Raw genomic sequence first — 21,426 nt, forward strand, 5'->3', positions numbered from 1 at the left:
GATGAAGAATTATTAGAATTACATCTCTTTCACTTGTTTAAAATCAGCAGGAAGATGACATGGTCTCTTATTTTCCTCTTTGATTTTGAAGGCTTCAAGAATCTAATACTGTTGCAATATTTTGAATATTTGGATATTTTTTCTCCCCAAGTGATCTGTCAATGCAAAAAAAAATGCTTAGGAATTGTTATATTTTACTCTTAACACAAACCTTTTACAAATTATTTTGGGGGAGATTTCAGAAGACAACAAAAGCAAATTCGGCTATGAAAATAAATAAGTAAATTGAAAGACATAATAAAAGTGACTTGGAGTTTCTCAGCTAATCCTTTGCTTCTTTATCCACTGATGATGCTCTAAAAAATTATCTGGAAATCACTTTGGCATGTTTTAAATGCTATACCTTAAAAACGTAGAAACTGAATCAAATAAAAAAAAAAAAGGAAAAACACTTTTGAACAGGAAACATTTAGACCTGCTACAAAACCCCTTGTATTTTCACCACTTTCATCCTTCTGCATGTGGCACAAGTGGCTGTATAAAACTACTGTCTCTACCTCAACCAATAAAATTCTTTTTTCTTTTCCTTAAATTATAAGGCTGATTTTACTGAGGTCTAAACAGACTGTAAAAAAAGGGAAAAGATAACTTCTAGCCAGAATACTCTTTTCCAGTTCCTCTGGCCAAAGTTGAAGCTAATTTTTAGAAGGAGAATCAAATCAGGAAACCACAAATTGGAGTATATGTATATGTTAAACTTTGAGTTTATTACTAGCAGCAAATAAGACAACCTTCCTTTCAGCTGTGTAACAATCTGCTGTAAAAAATACTTTTTTTCAACTGATCCTGATGGTTTCAAAGTTAAGTTTGTTTATTTCTCTGTTAGGCTGCCAAATCTAACCATCTCCTATTTTTGCTTCAAGTTTAACCCCCTTGAGTAGGAGCAGAGCAAATTTGGGGGTTCCTGTGTGCTTGTGTTTGTAAGTACTGGTAGTTCTGAAATTGCTGTGAAGAAATGTGCTTCCCAAGTCTTCCATTCTTCCCTGATCTGCCCTCTGTTACTAACTAATGACCAGAGAGAAAAGCAAGAAGGAGAAGGGGGTGCCCAGAGAGTTGTATCCTGTTCTAATCACAGCCATGCAAGTCCTTCTTTATTTCAATTAATTTGCTTTGCCTTTATGAACCTGAGAGACTAACTGTTGCTTTCAAAGGGGCTGACATTTCACTCATCTGAAGGAGCTTGGAATGTGACAGGGGAAAGGGAGGAGAAGTAAATCAAAGCAGATAGCAGTACTCCAGATGTAAAGTATTTTTCTTCTCCTCTATTTTTTTTTCCACCAGAAATGTCAGAAAGTCTGCTGACATTTTAATTCCTTTGTGATAGCTTGGGACCTGAGAGCCAAATCCTCCTGCCACTGCAGTAGAAAAGATTTTTCCTGTCTACTTTAAGGGTAGCAAACCAGCTTTATACTCTGGAAAATATATATCAACAAACTGTAACTGAAACTAAATTAAATGTATTCTTATAATGTCTTAGGCTCTGTTACAAAATGAAACTGGCAAGCCTTGTTAGACTTTTTTCATTTCAATGTGACTACAGAGTAGCAAAGTCCAGTAAGACAGACTGTACTGGAAGTAAGGCTTCACTGTTGGAGGATGTTTCCCAAACCTGGATTCTGTTGAAAGTGGAGCAGTATTATTCCATGTTCTCTTTTAATGATCTAAGTTTCATGACACCCTATCTGCAACCTTAAAGATTTAATTTAAACACTGGTTGACTTACATAATTTGTGCACAACTTTCAAAACTCTATTGACTGCTGTGATCCTGCTTTTAGTTGTATATTTGGCCAAAACGCCCTCATTATCTTTAATAGGAATACACTCAGGTCCATAAGATAAAGGAGTGCCTTCTATTCTTATTACATTAGTTGTTCTTTGATGTAAGTTCAACGAGCTCAAAGTGCATTTAGCAAAACAGCAGAGCTGGCTTAGAGCAGTAGCACAGTGCTGAGAGAAGTCAGTCCACAAATTCCACCTACAATATGAAAGGTCATATATTTCCTTCTTTGCATGGTACGTGTAGAGATTTACATCAAGGGTTTAGTATAATAACCTTATTATCCTTTACAGAGTTTTTCCCTTATGAAGTAGTCATTTGGAAAGCATGAATTTTGTATACAGGACTGCTAAAAACCATGGAGTAGACATATATGCTTAGTTGCTTTATTCTTTTTTGCAGGTTCTATAATCATATTTCATCAACTGGTATAACAAAACATACTATATATAAAGACCAAACCAAAGAGGGCTTGCTTAGCTTGATGCATGGTAACTCTATTTGGTTTATTCTTGTTTTATTGTTAAATATTATATTGCATTTGTTTAAGCAGACATTGTGTATATGATGATTTCTAGCATTCCACACACAGCAGCTTATTTTTGGTTCCCTTTAAATATGGGAAATAAAAATGGTTTTAATTTGCTATTAAAAAAAAATGAAATTGAGAAAGGGTACTGCTATATTACATGGCCCAGGAAATATTGGCTGCATGCTCTTTGGCTTTCATCCGTAGAACCGCAATACTGGAGGACCTCCTTTCAAACTCTGGCTTGGTTTCAAAAGCATGTCCATTGGTTGCCCCAGAAAGTAATGAGTCAGTGAAAAAATTATTGAGGGGCATGTGGCTGAACTGATTCTGGTGGTTTGAAAAGCCTGTGTAGCCAGAATCTGTCCGGGGTGAATGGGAATAAGGTGTCATACAGGAAGACGTATCTCGTGGCAGCATGCAGGAGGTAACCACGGAACCGCTAGCTGCATTCCCTGCCCACAGGTTGTTCTGAATCTGGAACATATAAAAAGAATATTATTAAATTTAAATAGTTCATCTTTTGTTTTCTGCAATGTTTGATTTGCTTTACTTCACATATTCATTATTATTTCTCCTCCAAAACAAGCAACAAGTACTTAAATAGTTCTCTGCAATCATGTTAGAAAATAGCATGAAGAGATCACACAAGTCACAATACTAGGTTGTTTGCTTAAGACCAAGGGCTGATGAGTCATATTCCTTGCTCTGTCATCCGCTTGCTCCATGGCTCCATATATGCTGTTTACCATTGAACCTCAGGATGTCATCAGCCCAGTCAGTCAATAAAATTAGTGGAAGAACACAACTGACTTCAGAGAAAAGGTGTCAAAAGAATGTATGAGATCATAGCTGTTTATACAATAAAAGCTTCTCTTCATTAGAATTCTTACAGTAATGATAGGAAAGTGTTGAAAAGGACTTTTAAAAAAATGAAGCCATAAAACACAGGAATGCTTGATAATACATTCATTATTTTTCTTAAATTTGTTTCACTGATAGTTGTGAGATAAAATTACTTTTTTGTTGCTTTGGTGTGAAATTATACTTTGAGGGCATTTCTATTTCAGTACTCAACCATAACAGGCTGCACTGTGCATCCCTGGAAAACGTTGCATGGCAGACTAGGACACAAACTTTGTGGTTACCAGCAACGTCTGGAGTAACCATATATTCAAGCTTTGATGTGTAATCCTTTCTCTACTTGGCAGTCACTTAAAGCTTCATTCTGAGCCTCAGGCCTTCTATCATCTATGTATGGATTCTATTTATGGATAGGTGTTTTTCACTTATTTGGTACTAGATAGGAAGATTTTCAAGACCAAGCATAAGTCAACTTTTGTCATTATCTCAGACTGTGCGTTCATTTATTCCTGCTCTATTTGCTTTGATTTGAGCAAACTTCACACTCAACAGCTGCCCTTCTCTTTATTCAACTCCCTATCTATCAGTATTACATGGATATAATTTCTCACATACTCAAACTCCCTTGGTCGTTTCTCACTTGCACACACCATTATACCAATATACAGCTCTGTAAGTCCTCTACTTTTACTTATATCACTTTGCTGAATGCTGATTTTTTCCATATACAAATAACATCATGTAAAACATTTTTAGCCCTCAATCACAACACAGCACTTCTCAGCCAATCACTATATCCTTTCCTATATGTTTTCCTTCGCTGAATTTGTCTTCATCCCAAAAATCTGTTGTCTGTTCAGTATATCATTGCTCTGATGCACTGTGATTAAGCCCACATGTTTTTGTTCTCTGCTATGTTGGAGTAATTGCAGTTACTTTTCAGTTAGCACTGTAAAGTGAATTCCCACTTCAAACTTAATTTTACATTCACGTTCCAAATTCATAGACAAAGGAATTTTGACTTTAAGATATGAAGGTTATCTCTCTAGCTGAGTGATTTTTTTTTTCTGCCAAAGCAGAGGTCGGGGAAGTAATGAATTATGTCAGACACACACATACACACAGAGAATGAAAACATGTTTCTAATGCTGATGAGGTGGGTTTTTTTTCCCATTGCCCTATCACTTTGCAACAGCAGATACTCACCAAACAACCAACAAGCTAAAGCAATAAATTAAGGTTCACTGAACTCATCTAGCTGAGATCTAGTGCAGATAGCAATGGTGAAACAGTCTTATAATAAAAGTTTGTATTTAAAACAGTTATATTAGCAAGGTCATCAGGAACTTACAAAGTAATTTGGGCTCCTTAGGAATTTCAGCAGCTGAAAAGAACCAGTAAATGCTCCATTTTGGTTTCTTGCAGAAGCCTGGCAAAAAGCTATGGTGGCAACACATCTCCCCAAACTCTTGGTGTGCACAACTCCCTGTTTACACAGACATTCATAGGTACAGTCATACAATTCCACACACACTTGTGAATGGAACTTCTCTTTCCACACACATATATACACACTGCTAGTTGGGCACAGTTCAGGCATCTGCTCCTGCACATTTTAGGTGGTCTGTTGTGAGGCAATGGAGTGAGAAAGGTACTGGGGAAGGATATCAAGGACTGACTTCTTGCCAGTCTCCTGAAATCTACATGAGGTAAGAGAATCTCATCAGAGTTGCAGAACTTTCCAGTTCTCTCTACCCTTAATCAATTTTTAGAAGGTTAAAACATCAGCCCATGGGAGACCCCTCTTCAGCTTGGCATGATTACTCCTTAATTAACTTAACTGAGCCAGTTTTGACTTATAATCATACTAATTTTCCTGGGGAGGTTCTAGGTAATCTAATACTAGCAGCATCTAATACAGGAGCTATTTCTGAAGGAGTTTATAATCACCAAAGCTAACTCACATGCAACAAAGTCTCATTTATTTGACTTGCTAAAATTTCTTTCTAAGAAATGCTGTGCCAAGTGCTGCAATCACCCAGGCTACATAGATATAATTATGGGAAAAAGTTTCCCAAATCTGTTTGAATAGGAGCAAAGTGCACAAGTTTGCCTTTAATACAGTCACGATGGGAAGGTTTCAAAAGTTTCAGAGGCTTAGTTTGAAAGTGCCCAATGACCTATGCGGTCTGGAGGAATCACAAAAACACTACTTCCTTCCATATTTGTAGCAGTTCAGTTTGCAGTAAACAAAGTTTAGTGCAGCCGATTCTCCTGATATTTTTATCCGAGACAAATCTCTTTCAATATAGCTTCAGTGAGATTTCACAGGTGTAAATGAAAAGAGAATTCAGCTGGAAATCCTAAAATATACCAATGTCTTGTTAAAGAAATATGTGAAAAGATATTAATTCCTAAAATTTTCAAAGGGGTGCCATAAGTTTCCTCCTTAGAGAAAGGAATACAAATTAGAAAAATTAACTTCAGGAATGCCACAAGATGCTAGGAAAGTTTTATGTCTTCTTTCATGAGGCAGTTATGTTTTCCAAAAGAATTTTTCAGTCATATCCTTTTTCTATTCATTTTAGTTGGTTGAGTGACTTCACTTTTGATATTAGATTTTCATTTCTTAACAAGGAATTACAACATAAATATCTTGTAGTGAAAATTAGGTGCAGACGGTATTCCTGTATTAAAAATAAATACAGTAGTGTTTCACAATAAGTCAAAATTATCAAACCGTCTTCTGGTATGTTAGAAGGAAAAGGGACATTATGTACATAAATTTAAAGAAAATATTTTTCCTCTTAAAATCTTGTGTGATCCATGAACTGTATAAAAGGCAATTCAGAGACTGTGAATGAGGCTACACATACAACATATCTCTGGTTTCTGTTAAAATCACAAACAACTTGAGCTTTGCTCTTGTGGTTACCGTGAAATTACCAGAGCCCTTCAATATATTTACCTACTCTATGTTTTATACACACATACACATACACACAACCCCTTCCTGATAGAAAAAGAAATAGGTTTTCGTTACTGTGACAAAAACATAACAGGAGAGTTATGGTTGTTAACACGGCTATGATATCATTTCCTAAGCACATGACCTTCTGCTTGACACATCAGGGGAAAATGAGCTGAGGTAATTGGTCATCCCACTTGGTGTCATTGCTTTTTTTCTGTTAAATTTTCAAGCTCATAGAGCTTCAACCTTTTTACACAGTATGTGAAGAAATCACATAAACTCAAGTCTCAGCATTTTCTGAGGATTTTACTATCAAATTCTCTGAACACCAAATCTCTTGACTCATGTTATTTGAGTCACCTACTATCCAGACTGTAGTGTGTTTTCACACACAGATTGTATTTAAGTAGGTGTGTGTTTTAGTTCTTCACATGGGAAATAAAATTTTAATCTCTTTGAACATCTCTACATATTAAGTAAGAAATTATTATTGTTATTGTTATATTACATAATATATGTTATGTATGTTGAATGTTATTATAATTACTCTAATAAGTAATCGGGAACTACATATTTAATCTGTTTTCAGGGCATTCTTGGACACTGCAAGGAAAATAAGAGTGGCACTAACTGAACAGTTAAGAATTTACATAATTATAGAAAACTGGTATGTCAGACTGATTTGCTAAATTTTTGTCACTCCTTTTATGAAACAACAATCCTTTCACTGCCAGAAAACATCAATCCTGTGCTAGCCTAAGGAGCTAGTTTAGGTGAATTAAATGCAATAGCTGTTAAACTGCTCAAAACTGCTAGTTCAAAATTCATGATCTATTGGTTCCTCCTAGTCCATCAGCTCAGTTAATCTGGTGTGTCACTTCCCACTTTTTTTTTCTGAGATCCTCTTAAGAACACCCTAAATATGGGTATACTTTTGCTTTTACTTCCCAACTTTGTAGATTCATAGATTCTTGGAATAATTTAAACTGAAAAGAACCTCTGTTTCAAACCTTTGCTCACAGCTAACCTTGAATTTTGATAAGGTTGCTCAAATCCATGCAGCCATGATTTGAGTAGCTCCAGCTACAGGGTTTCATTAATTTCTATGGGCAACTTGTTCCAAAGCTTTACCCCTCTCATTGTATTTTGTTTATATCTGGACAGAATATTTCTCAAGTTAATTTGTGAATCATTTTGTAGGAGCCATTGGATCTAATGAACATGTAGATCACCTGTACTGTATTGAGTTCAGGTACATATGGGAGAACTACAGCACAACAACTTCAGATATATCCATAAAATGCTAGTTGGCCCATGGGATTGAGAGGCTTAGTGATACAGCTCTAAAATGTGTGATAGACTCATTCAGTCCACATTTAGGCTCACATTTGGTGAACAAAATAAAAATCTGATCACTGGATTCCACTCTTAAACAAGTTTGCTAAGCTGAAAAATAATATAAGCCTTCATTGTTGTGTGGGATGCTTTGCAAACTGTAAATTCTTCCTACTGCAATCTCAGGGCCAATTATGATAAGAATTAATTATATTTCACATCTATAATATAGTTAAAGGCAAAATTTCATACTTTGAAAAATACTATTAAAAAAGTTCTATCTCAGAAAAAAAAATCAATTTGCCTTATAATTAAACCCCAGTAAAGTCACTCACACATTTTAAAGAAATACATGTTTCACAAAAAACCTCATAGAGCAAAAAACTGAATGTTGACACTATGAGGAGGACCACATACAGTGGTGGTTTAGGACCAGGGAAAAATAAAAGTGCAGTGCACAAGTTACTTTGTGTGTAGAACAGACACCGCTCAAAATACTAGAAGTGTTACTCCTGTTGAAAGAGTAGCCATAGCAAGGCAAGTCAGCACCCATGCAGCAAGCCACATACTATCCAGGTGGTGGCTCAGCCTGAGCTGTCTGCTGTCACTGCAAGACAGTGTGAGTATATGGTAAAACCTCTTTGAAGCTAATTCAGATATGTCTACCATATCTACTTCTACTTAATCAGTGTACCTATAGCCTTAATGAGTTATTGTGATTAACTGTCATTTATATGTCTACTACAGTTAAAAGAAATTTTAAGTCTTAGAACATGTGGTGTCTAATAAATTCCATATGAACTTTTAATTGCAGCATGTAACTTTGATTATTGCTAATGAGGATTACCCATATGCACTAAGGCTAGGGCAAACTGTAATGATGATCGAAAGACTAAGTACTTAACACATGTATACTGAAATCACTTCTACGCTCTTTGATTGCCAACAAGTCACATGATGCCATGCTGTTCAACATATTCATTTGATTTATCAGTCCAGTGGATGGAATGAATACTTCAGCCTCTTCTGTTTCAGAGATTTCAACATCGTCCCTTCTTTCTACACTGTCTATATCACTCCAGTTGCCATACTTTTTAAATCCTTTTGTTTCCATAAGATTCACAGCAGACAAAACAAAAATTTAAGTTCAATTCTGTGTTACTCTTGCCTGCATTTTCAAGAAAAGGAAAAACTTCAAATAGTTTACGTGTCATACTTAGAAGGCAATTAAAATGGTGCAGCAAAATTAATTGTTTTAAAAGAACTTAGAAAAAAAATGTTGACAAATGAACATGATTCAGAGAACAAGCAAGAAGGAGGCAAGATGCAAAGTAAGGAAAGAGCCTAACTGGGAGAAAAATGTTCCCTGTTATATCTGCTTTTCAATTACACAATTTAATGTTTATTTTACATACTGCTGCACTCAATTATAAAGATAATATCTTTATAAATTTAACTCATATAGGGAAGGCTGGAAGTCTGTGTGACAACAGTGTAGGCTTTTGATCAAATTTCACTCTTTTGTGTGTAAATAAGGAGGGGGTAAAATGAAATTTTGTCTGAGTTTTTTGGTACCTTGCTACTTCTCATGCTTAGGCATTGAATCTGATGAGATGAAGTACCATTTGTAACAATAACCTTCCCACTAACACAAGATGGCAAAAGTAGTGAAATAACGGCCAATAAGGTAAGAGAATAATAAGGCTAAAGAAGCTTTTTATTGTTTCTCTCCCAACACATCATTTACAGGTCCATGTAAGATAACTACAGATGACTGCAGGTGAATCAGGCATCAGAATGAAAAACAAATTTTTAGAGATTGTCTTGCCTATTTTATACCTTATACTTTAGAGAGAAAAAAATTAATTGGCCGGATTTTTGCCAGCCTTAAAGGGAACCTGTCTCTGGGATAAAAGTCCCTTTGGTTAACTTTCCTAAGCATAAATGTCTAATTTTTATCTGACCACAGCTGCCTACCATGAAGGGTGTATCCTTCTTGTAAATCCTGTTCATGAGCACTCTAACAGTGTCTCAGTTATCCTGATACATCTTTAATAACACTAGAGACTGTATTTAGGTGACTTCCTTATTAAGTGAATCAGCATTCATTTCCCCACTGATGTTAAGATGCTCCCTCTTAACTTTCATATTATCACTAGAATATTGCTAATTAGTGAGGCTCAAACCATGGGATGTTTCGTTTAATCAGTAAATTATTTTCTGCTTGCACTTCAGATGTGTTGCATCTGCAAGAGAAGCTTGAAGTTCAACTATTGAACCTAATGAAGATGAAACCCTGTGGCACTGTTCATAACATTTTCCTAGAAAAATCTGTTTTTCAGAATAATATTGTTAAAGGATTGAAAAAAACCCATGTGAATAGTAGTCAATTTTGCTAGAATATTGTACTAACTGCCCTCCTCTCTAATCTGGTTGCTGCCATTATCATTAATGAAAGATGTATGCATGAAGAATTTGGGCAGTTCAGGAGATACTGAAATTCTTGGCAGACAGATGACCAATTATTTTACAAAATAAGCAACACCTAAAGTCAACATATTGTAAAAATAATGAGAGTGAAAGAGCAAAGTAAACAAATATGATTACACAAAAAAAATCCAACCTAGTTTATTATTGTTTTGAAGGTAAAGATGTGCAATTTAAAAGCAAAATTTGTCTGGATTATAGAAACAGGGGTTGGGCTAGACCACCTCCAGTGGTCTCTTCTAACCTCAATCTTTCTCTGATTCAGACCCAACCTTCTGTCTGAAATGAGCCAAAAGAATAATTTTCTTACATGACAAGTTTTTCAAGTGTATATAGTCACACAATGCATAGTAGCATCATGTTCTTAATTTATATTGGATGAAGATAAATAGTGAAGAGATTAAGCAGAAGTCTCCATGACACCCTTTGCTTACTGCAAGAGACTGATGCTTCTGTTGGAATGCAAATAGGATGTGTTTTGTCAACATATCCATGGTGAGACTCAAAGCAGAAAATTTTCAGGCTGCAAATCCCTATAATGCACACCAAAAAGTCACATTTGTTCCTGTTTCTTCTGCCACACAGGTGTAAACATCATGATTTCATCTCTTTTCAACATTCAACATATTTTTTTCCAGCAACACAGAATCTGTTTTTCTCTGTGTTAATAAAAGCTTCATAAATAAGCTCTAGTGATCTGTGTTCCACAATCCCCAAGAAAAGCTATTTACTCAAAAGTATGGCAAATCTTGTCTAATATTTGCTTATTTTATTGTCATAATAGGAGTGTTTGGACACAGGTGGTGGAGGGAAACAACAGTAAAGAGAAAAAAAATTTTTTTTCTTGCATTAACTACAATGACATTATGGAATTGTTTAGGAAATCAGTCTATAACACTAAAATCAAACATGCAGATAGCAATTTTAAATGCCTCTTTCTGCCTGAACTGTGGGATAAATTGATGACTTTACAGCAAGTGATGTACTGTATATTTATTTTCCATAAGTAAGGCACTTATAAATGGAAATCTAGTTCAAAAGATTTGAATGTAGTGATGTTAGTGGTCATTGTGTTTTTAAAACAGATTTCCATTGTCTCAAGTATTCTCACTGGAAATATTTATATTATACAGACACAGTTTTACTGAAGGTGAAAGTTTAAGAATGTGAAAACTATGAAGAATTATCACCAGGCTAGTAAGAACTTGATTTTTATTGAATATTATATCTGATAATTACCTGGATAGTTATTAATATTCCAGTATAGAGCAAAGTAACCACCTTATTCACTGAAGAGTAATTACTGTGTTTTCATCATGTAACCACACTATGCATGCAATTACTCAGCTTAAATAGCCAATGGAAAGTGGCCTCTCACCTTCAGTTAGCTCCTTGTTCCTGTTCTTGAAGTAGAGCACACTACAACACAACTTTCTCATGCAGATGACCAAGCTCAATTACATGTTTGAGCCTCTCTATTTACCTGCAGTGTGTTAGTCTATTTTTGTAGGTGAGCATGATATATCTGTGTTTATGAATCAGTATACGTTTTATATTACTATACATTTTGGAGATGCTTGATTTAAGATTATCAGACAAACATTGTCATTTCAATCTCCTGTTTTTAAGAACTTATAAGTTAATAATAGAAAGATTTACCAGGGTGAAACTTCATTATATCATCAGTCTAGGAGATATGTTTTTAACAAAATTGTAAAGAGAAATGCAGTGAGTTCCCTCATCTTTTTAACAATCAAAAAGTACAGAACAGATGTTTTATTTGGTTTAGAATTTTATGGATCATATTATCAAATAATTAAAATATGTGAGTTTTTTGAAAAACATTAATTTTAAGAAAATAATTTTGCCTGTTCACCAATGACTTGCAATATTCCATCATCATATGCTAATGAAACTTCTGTCAAATGGAAAAATTTGTAGATGAAGTCCCACTGAAAATATATGAGCTTGCAGACACAAAATTAATCCCAAAACTTACGTATGGCTCCTTGTATCATTTGTTGTGATGTTATAGATAAGTCAGAAGGCCTTCAAAAGAGATCTGAATGCATTGAGTGATATCTGTGAGTGATCATGCATCAATGTCTTTGTGAATCTACCAAGGAGTACTTAAGATTGTTTTGTACACCTTACCTAGTTAGGTTTCAAACAAATATTGTGTCCACCTACTTAAACATGGTGTGCAAGTGTCATGCAGTTGTTGTTGATGTAATTCGGGTTAATGCACTATTGTACTATAGCATAAAAACAGGCAGATTTATAAGTGCCACCAGAGCTAAATTGTTGTATCCATGTTCAGAGCTATTGGAAAACAAGCCAGCTCTGGCCCAGGCACCAAACCTAGTAAAGTGCAACCTCTTCAGAGGTAAAGCACGTAAAGCTGGGTAGGTGACACATGGGTCAAAGATCCCTGTTTCAAAGCTAATCACATTCATAGAATCATAGAATCATTAAGGTTGGAAAAGATCACCAGATACAACATTTGACCGAACACCAACATGTCAACTAAACTATAGCACTAAGTGCCACATCCTGTCGTTTCTTGAACATTTCCAGGGATGATGCCTCCACCTCTACAATGCTTAACTACTCTTTCAGTGAAAAATTCTTCCTGATGTCAGACCTGAACCCCCTCTGGTACACCTTGAGGCTATGTCCTCTTGTTACCTGGAAGAAGAGGCCAATCCCCATCTGGCTGCAACCTCCTTTCAGGCAGTTGTAGAGAGCAATAAGGTCATCCCTGAGAACCCTTTTCTCCAGACTAAACCCCAGCTCCCTCAGCTGCTGCCAATATGACTTGCCCTCTAGGCCCTTCACCAGCTTCATTGACATCCTCCGGACACACTCCAGCACCTCAATGTCTTTCCTGTAGTAAGGGATCCAGAACTGGACACAGCACTTGAGGTGTAGCCTCACCAGTGCCAAGTACAGAGTAATCACTGCCTTAGTCCTCGTGGCAACACTATTTTTGATACAGACCAGGATGCCACTGGCCTTCTGGGTGCACTGCTGGCTCATGTTCAGCCAGCTGCCAAAGAGCACCTCCTGGTCCTTTTCCACTGGGCCTCTTTCCAGCCACTCTGCACCCAGACTTGGGGAATGTAGAGCATGACCAAAGCAAACCTACACAGAATATGAATATATTCTTAAGGCTGGTAAAGATCTTGCAACCTGATGAAGTAGAAGAGCAACAGAACACCAGCAGTGAAAGGGACCTGTTCAAGGCTTTTTGTTTGTATGGTGGGTTTTTTTTAATTAATTAGGTGGTAAAAGCAATGGGAAGCTTTCACATGAAAAGCAATGGCTTCAGAATAAAAGTATTTAATGTGCTAAAATAACCAAGCAGAAAAACAATAGCAGAGAGTGAGGCTAGGCAATAAACCAAAAGACTGGAGAACATAGACAGAAGATTATTGTCAGTGTGTGTGTGTGTGTGTGTGTGTGCGTGTGTGTATATATATATATATATGTATATATGTGTATATATGTAAGTATATATATAATTTTTATATATATATATATATATTAGAATATAGTAAGGTGTACTACATGCAGTATACCTTACTATATTCTAATAGGGAAATGAAGAAGAATAAAAGGTACTAAACAAACTACAGCTGACTGAGGGAACAGTCTTGTGTCTCTGCCTCCCTCTTCTAGCCATATACATTCAATTCTGATTGTTCATGGCTATAATACGGTTTCATGCTAGTGGAAGACTTTTTCTATTTGATTATCTGCTGAGGTCCATAAAGAAATTGTGCATATTTAATATATCAGAAGAAAGTTGTGTAGAGATCACAGAGTTTATGCCTCATCTTAGCAGAGCATACAAGACCAGAGTCGCTACAACAGTTATCAAACATAGAACCAAAGTCTTTGCCATACCTGAGGGTAGCTGTCAGTCCTTGGAAGAACAGATATATCATAGGTGGCAGCAAAATGGCTCTTAGCTTGCTGGATCTGACCATAGCGTTCTCTTTTCCTCCATTTTGCTCTTCGATTCTGAAACCAAACCTACAGTATACAAGGAAACAATCATGTTAACTCAATTACATACTGCGCAAAAAAAATTTAGGAAAAAGTCAAAAGATTCTGGACAGTAGTTTTGAAAATCTCTGTTTATCTAAGAAAGAGGAGTTCACCTGAGAATTAATTTCTTGCTATTTCAATCTTGTCAATGTCAAACCTCCTTAAATTATTCCTGTTTTAAATGTCATTTTATTTTCTTCCCATTATTAAAAAGAACAGCAAAGCAAACCCCAATCAACAACCCAAAACAAAACAAAAAATAACCAACCTGAAGAAGATAAGTTTGTAGCAAGTTGAATTGTAACAAAACTTTGTCTTAATTTTCTATGCCCACTGACTTGCTATGACTACCCATAATCTGCCTCCTAGAGGTGTAAATAGTCTTTATTAAATGAAGTAATGAAAAAGCAGGGAAAACTGGCACCAGTACAGCACTCTGCACTGCAGAAAAAGTTTCTATAATGAAGGCTAAAAAGGCAGGAAGATAATAAAAATTCACCATATCACAGACAGTTTTTAAAACATCGTGACCTTTTTTTCATATTGTGATATCTGTTTCTGATAATGGAAAACTAAAGAATAGAACTTTATATTTAGACTATGAAATAATTTTGACCATAAATTAATTTAGAACTGAATGCTTTCTTGTCAACTAAAAGCTAATTTCTCTATACTTAAATTTCTTTATAGTCTTTGGACTGTTCTGTAAAATTTTGGGTGTCATGTGTTATATCAAAATCTATTATATGTTGATTTCTTTCTGTTATCTATCTCTGTCATTGTTTCATGGCTTTCTAAGTTTATTTTTTATTTCAGACTTTTTTTTTTTTGTGTGTGTGTGTGTGTGTGTGTGTGTGTGTGTGTGTGTGTGTACAATTCCTTTATTTTGAGGGATATATTCTGATCCCAGATTCTGGATTAGTTAAAATAATACTATTTGTTCCATAATTCCATTATTGCATTGATCTTTGGAGAACTCAACTGTCCTTTGATGCTACTTAAGCAACCAGGGCATAATGTTGCTCATTTTAATTCCCAAGGACAAGCTGCACATTTAGTATGTGCGATCTTTTAAAATATGCTTAGCAATCCAAGCAAGGCTCATGCATATAACTCCTGAGTATATATTGTTAAGGACCTCGCTGGTAAATTTGTGTTATTTTTGATGCCTGAAGTTCAACAAAAAGAAAAGAAAAGAAAAGGAAAAAAATCTCCTGTCTCCACAGGAGGCATCAGGGACAAGATAGGGGAATTTAGTCATGTGGCTCTTTCATTTCAAAAAGGCCTTGACAATCTCTTTAAAATGGGTAACAATTACTGTATTGACATGCAGCAGGAAAGAGAACAACTTAGATAAATTAGGTTCAGGTTGGCTCTCTCTGCATGTGTACAGGACAAATACTAAACCGATTTTTGATGAAATGGCAGTGAAGGGAACTGTGGGTAAGGTATCCAGCTGATCACGCTGCTAAACTAAATCAAACAATTTACTTGAATTTATAGTAACTAAAAAAAAAAAGCGCACATTTTTTTCCTTTGACAATCCCCCAAAATGTTTCTGTTTACACTGCTTTACTAGAAACTGACTCTTGGCAGAGATAAAGTAACCATTTGCCTCCACAAAGCAATGTAGAAATCTGCTGCTTGTTATCCTTGAATTGCCAGATGCTTGCCTCTAATGACGTAAGGCCTTTTAAATTGCTTAATCTTGTGATGGAATACTCTTATTACTCTGGATAGAAATAATCACCATGTCCTTTCATATTTAGTATATGAGAAATGCAAGGATGAGTTATCTTTTAAGAAAGGGAAGAACATGTTTAAATAAGATAGAAATAGAAATTTGTGAAAGTTGATGCAGACATGTATTTTTCTTTTACTCTCCTTTTTTAATACTCTTAGCATATGAAGCCTCTAAAACTTAGGGGAAAAAATGTGATAGACAGTTGGCACACTTTGGTACAATTCTCCTTCCTGTTCTGAATACTAACTTGTTTTGGAAGTAGTTCTCTTTATTCCAGTATGCTTTTGTTAGAATGTTTTAATTTTATGCAAATTTTTTGTTTTGTTTTGTTTTGTTGGGGTTTTTCTAAGTCAAGACTAAATCTCAAAGAATGGAAGTCATACGTAGAAAGCTGTACCAAATTCAGAGGGAGACAGATTGCACACAGTCTGAAGAGTTAAAAGCCACTGAAATAAATTGTCTCAATGTTGCTGATATCACATCAATGTAACAGTTTTGGACTCTATTTTCTGATGACAACAGTGAATATGATGTCTGGCTGAATAGACATGGAAAGAATACTTCTTTATAAAATTAATTAGCTGACTTTGTTTCTGAAAGTGATCCTGGTTTAATTTCAATTTGTATGCATGTGCACTGACGTCTGTTTCTTTATATGCATGTGTGAGTATGTGTTTAATTACAAGTTGTGAAGTTGTTATCATATTCAAGTCACTAAATTAAAAAAAAATTAATCCCAGTCTGTAAGAATCATTAGGATTGCTATTTCCTAAATTTAAATGGTGATCATTACAACAACAGGGAAGATATCTAAAATTAGGATAAACTTGAAAAATATGGCTCACATCCTTTTCTAATGGAAGATCTCTAAACAGGGGAGAGGCTGCATTTCCTGGGTACTTAGCTTCTTTTGTCACCATGACACATCCAAAGCCATAAATATTGTTGAGATTACTGTATGAGCACATACTGAATGAATCACATTTGTACACAGTTAAGATACTCAAATAATGCACTAAGTGATCAACAGTATGTTTCATTCCAAAAATTAGAATTACGTTTGGATACAAACAAGAAATTTGGTTACTTTTTAGACTCTACTTTTCATGCCATAACATACATAGAATCCTCTGTGTCTGAGTTCTGCATCATCATCAATCTGAAGTACATGCAACATGTCTCCTTAATGGGATTTTTACATGTAACACTTTACGTATTTACTGTCTGGAATTCTACGAGAGATCAAGACCGCTTTACTGTTGATGATGTTTTCTCATCCTTCAAATGAGTTTCTAGAACAACAACACATGCTATTTAAAAAAATAAGTTATTTTAGTACTGCAGCATAACAGCTCATATCCATAAAGGAATAAAGCAAAATCAGCTTTTTACTTTAGCTTTACAGGCTTTTGTACAATCCCCGAGAGTGTCATATACCAGTTCCTACAGTGTACAATTTGTCATGGAAATGCTGAAGCTTGGTTCCTACCTGGACTCTGGCCTCAGTGAGCTCTGTTCTCAGAGCTAGCTGTTCTCTTACATAGACATCAGGGTAGTGAGTTTTCTGGAACACTTTCTCTAGTTCCTCCAGCTGCAAACTGGTGAAAGTTGTTCTGTGTCTCCTCTTCTTACTGCTGGAGACATTGCTGTCACACTTATCACCAAGTTCATCCAGGTCCCCCTTCTCCTGCATCCCTTTCCCTGGAGACATCCTAAGATTGTTGCAATTGTCCATGGGCCTGCTCAGCTCTGTGTGAAGAGGCTGTCCTTCCACTTTATTAATCCCGTAGTTCACTGTGCAAAAGTTGGGTTAACAGCTAGTTAATAACGGGCTAAATAAGTGATTAAGGGGGTGGGGGGTGGGGGGTTGGGGGTGGGGGGGAGGGAGGGCACGGGAGGGCAGCCGGGGGGTATGGGGAAGGGGAGGTTTAGATTCAGGAGTTCATATGAAACAATTTCACAAGGAACACAATTCTAGGAGGTTGTGTTGTTTCTATACCAGATCACGGAAGAGGAATTTGTTATATTAACCACAGACAGAATAAATGTACAAATCACATTTAATTTTAACTGAGAATTGTATCTGAAAATATTATCTAAAAAGTTTCAGAATAAGGAGACTGCACGGGTGTACTTGGATATTTTCACTCTACCATTGTTGCCAATAAAGTAGTTAATAATCCATGAAATTGGCATCAACTAGAGTTGCACAGATAAAGGATCTTAGCCCAAAACATATTTTCATAGAAGTGGCACAGACTATTGACAAATGTACCTTTAAACTTGAAAGCAAAAGTTAAAACCTCTATTTCTATGAAAATACAAAGAAACAGTGAAGTAAACTAAATAGCTGTAAACTGACAAATCAAGAAGCAAATGAAACCGAAAATTAACTTCACTTTAGCAACTTAATAAATTCCATATACCTTGTCTTGGATTTGTAAAGTGGAATTGTTTCCAATTAGGTTTGTTATGGTTACAAAATGCAGAGCATTTCTGCAAAATGTTAACTTATTAAAAGAGACCATTTCATATACTTTGTATAAAGATTGCAGGAACTATTTGTCTTTAGGTAAAACCTGAGTGGGGGTGATAAGAAATATTCTGCAACAGGTTCTTAGGAGGAAATTTCCTACTTTTAAATATTTTTTACTTATCTCACATTACTGGAAATGTCATAAGTTACAAGATTCAAAAAAACCTTTTTATTCTTTTCCCCCAAAAAAGCAAAAAACAATGATAAAATGTTTAAAACTCAATAGAAATTAAAATCTAAGAAGATGGCATGTAACATACTCTAAGTAGCTTGCTTTGGAATTTTCCCACATTCTCAATAATTTATTTTTTTCAATCTGAGTTGATTGTAACAAAACACAGTTTTTAGATACTTACCATCAACACATACATAGATAGGAAATGCCTCAAAGCCCTCGAGGCACCTATTAAATGTTCTAATTAAGAAAAACTTAAATGCAAAAATTAATTTTTTGTAGGTTTTTTTTAAAGCTACACTTGGCAGAAGTCTGTCATTATTTCTTACATTTTTTTTAAATATACTTCAATGACCTTATGAAGTAAAAATGTACGATATTGTTAGTCTCCTTATTGCAGCTAATCTTAACCATGTTTTCCAATTCTGCTAGGAAACAGTTTTTTAAATTTCTTTTTTTCTATATGAGATTTCCATCATGTTGGAATTATGATGAAAATTTTAAACGTTTCAAAAATAATACATTCTATATTCTCCTTCACTATCATCTAGAGAAATATAATAATTGGTGGAATGTTTAACACCATTGTTGGGATGAACGATGTTGTTTTGGAAGAATCACCTTTACTCATTATTTGTAACAGGGCAGAGAGAACTCCGCTACCCTCGCAGGACGATGTTTGAAAGAAGCAAACATGACGAAGTGACCTTCTGTTCCCTCCCTTGGACGGCACCGGAGACTCGGCCCTGTTCGGAGTCTCTCCGACACCGACACCCGGGGATGCTTTTTCCCGGGAGTTTGCTGGGTGAAAAAGCCGCTGCACGCAGCGGGTGTGGGGATGGTCGGGGAGCTGTCGGAGGGTCACCGGGGCTCGGATGGGGGGTGGCGGGGCGCGACCGTGCCCTGCTGCACCCACCGGAACCCGCGGGCCCGTCGGTCCCCCGGGTGAGTGGCCTCGGAGGCAGGCGGGCTCTGTCGGCGTGGCCAGACCTGCGTTCCTCGGCAAGCCGGGGACCCGGGCAGAGGCCAGAAGGGAAGGCAGTAGCCGAAGGGTTACACCGAAAGGAAAAGAGCTCTTCAAAATAAACCGTTGCCTTCTTCCTATATTTTTATTATTATTATTTTATTATTTTTATGTATTGTTATTGTTTATTGTTATTAATATTTTACTACGACCTAACAGCCCCTTGCATGCCCGCACCCAAAGGCTGCACAGCTGACTTTGGTTTCCCCGGGCAGAAGAATCCTCGACCTCCCCTTTACATTTCCAGGAGGAAGAATAACGCTGAGACGACGACTCACCGTTGTTGTCCTGGCAGGGTGATGTCCTCTCCAGCCTCACATGATGCTCAGCCCTTTGCAGAGGATTGAAGGCCTGTACGCATTTGCTGCCTGACGTTTTGCTATAAAAGGAGTCATTGTCCAAAGTTTCCATAACGTGCTCCAAAGTGCCTCCTGCTCCCATGTAAAAGTCACTGTTCTTGCTCGGCTGGCTCTTCAGGGCAAACTTCTCGCTGAGAAAATCCATAATCATCTAAGGCTGCTTGAGAGCCTCTTCCCTAGACAGAGGCTGAACTGTGAGGGAGGGAGGGTGAGTGGATGGGAGGGAAAGAAAGAGGGAGGGAAAGGCGTTCAGAGCTCAGGGAGCTGTTTTGCCTCCCAGCCTTTGATTTGTCTTGTCTTGAAAGGGAGAACCCGAGGTTCCTCTTATATCTTGAGGCTCAGCAGGACTTCTTATGCAACCTCCCATTTCTAATGAATATGAAAATAAGCAAGCACTCTAACTCCACCCCAGGTCCCCCAAGACCTAATCCCAACACAGGAGGGAGTTCCAGGCCAATTTTCGACAGACAGATCTGTTTCAGACAGACAGACAGGCACGCACAAGCGTTCGGGGAGGGTGAGGGGAGATACAGAGGGGAGAAGGAGGGAGGGAGGACAGATTAAAAGGACATTTCCCTTCTGCAACCTCTTCACATTTCTCCAGGGATCTTTGAACAAGAGTAATCCCTCTCTTCTCTCCCTCTTCCCTCAGCTCCCAGAGAGGCTTAGAGCAATATAGGTTCAGGGGCACCTACCCTCAAATAAAGGATCTTCTTTAATCGATTTGACAGTAGCTGCAGTTCTGCTCTCTGAAGTTGTAAAATTAAGAACCGGTGTTCCTCCTTTATTAAACAGCTCAGAAATTTGGTCCTAGACTTAAAGAAAGAAATATTAGGAGCGGTTGCTTGTGTAGAGGGAATAGAATACAGAGAAACTTAAAACTAGAAATCTCTCACATCAGAAACCGGCCTAAAAGAGAATTTATCTGCCATGAAACAGATCTCATCCAGTCTGCCTCTCTGTCTGTGTTTGGGGTGTGGGGAATGTGTGCTCAAACCTGTTAAAACAGACCTTTATTTTAAATCTGAAATAACACTACCGAGTGGGGAAAAAACAATAACAAAACCAAAGAATCAAAACAAAAACAAAAACAAAAAACTCAGTTTCAAAATGAAAGTATTGCCACAAAGTCTTAAGTCATAAAATGAAAAATAAATTAACCATATATGCATGCATTCCTGTGGATATGGGGAAAGCGGGTAGTTACCCCTTAAAGTGTGAAACTTTGAAGTGTTGAACTCCATGGTCCCTTCACACATTGACAAGATTTAAAACACAGGTGAGAAAGATAGGGGACTATTTCGAAAAGACCCAAATTACGGGGAAGAACTGCTCCCTGGTTTCTCGTGTAAGGAGTACTCGGTGAACTAACATAAATCCTAAACTTCAATCATTTCACAGAAGTAGTTAAGCATCGTGGAGCCACGCTTATTTGTTCTACTGAGGCTATTTTAGAAACCAATTTAGTGGGCCCTTCCCTCGTTAGGGCGGGGAGGGGGAGAAGCAGCGA

The 21,426-nt window shown here is 36.7% G+C and overlaps 1 protein-coding gene across 1 annotated transcript; it reads right to left on the reverse strand.

Annotated features, from left to right (window-relative positions):
* Nucleotides 1-2,524: 2,524 nt before the first annotated feature.
* On the reverse strand, nucleotides 2,525-20,067 carry ALX1 (ALX homeobox 1). The gene is made up of 4 exons (XM_071549945.1): nucleotides 19,836-20,067; nucleotides 17,312-17,616; nucleotides 13,935-14,063; nucleotides 2,525-2,845 (listed from the first exon to the last, which is right to left on the reverse strand). The coding sequence occupies exons 1-4, from the start codon at nucleotides 20,065-20,067 to the stop codon at nucleotides 2,525-2,527; spliced, it is 987 nt and encodes a 328-aa protein (XP_071406046.1).
* Nucleotides 20,068-21,426: the final 1,359 nt, after the last annotated feature.

This window comes from Pithys albifrons, chromosome 3 (assembly GCF_047495875.1).
Source record: "Pithys albifrons albifrons isolate INPA30051 chromosome 3, PitAlb_v1, whole genome shotgun sequence".
NCBI classification, from domain to species: Eukaryota; Metazoa; Chordata; class Aves; order Passeriformes; family Thamnophilidae; genus Pithys; species Pithys albifrons.

Excerpts from the sequence above, each read along its gene's own strand:
- ALX1 (XM_071549945.1), bottom strand. The coding sequence starts at position 20,067 with ATGATTATGGATTTTCTCAGCGAGAAGTTTGCCCTGAAGAGCCAGCCG. Across the intron at positions 17,617-19,835 it reads ACCCTGCCAGGACAACAACG|TGAACTACGGGATTAATAAA; the intron begins GTGAGTCGTCGT and ends ACTTTTGCACAG. Across the intron at positions 14,064-17,311 it reads TCACTGAGGCCAGAGTCCAG|GTTTGGTTTCAGAATCGAAG; the intron begins GTAGGAACCAAG and ends TGTATACTGTAG.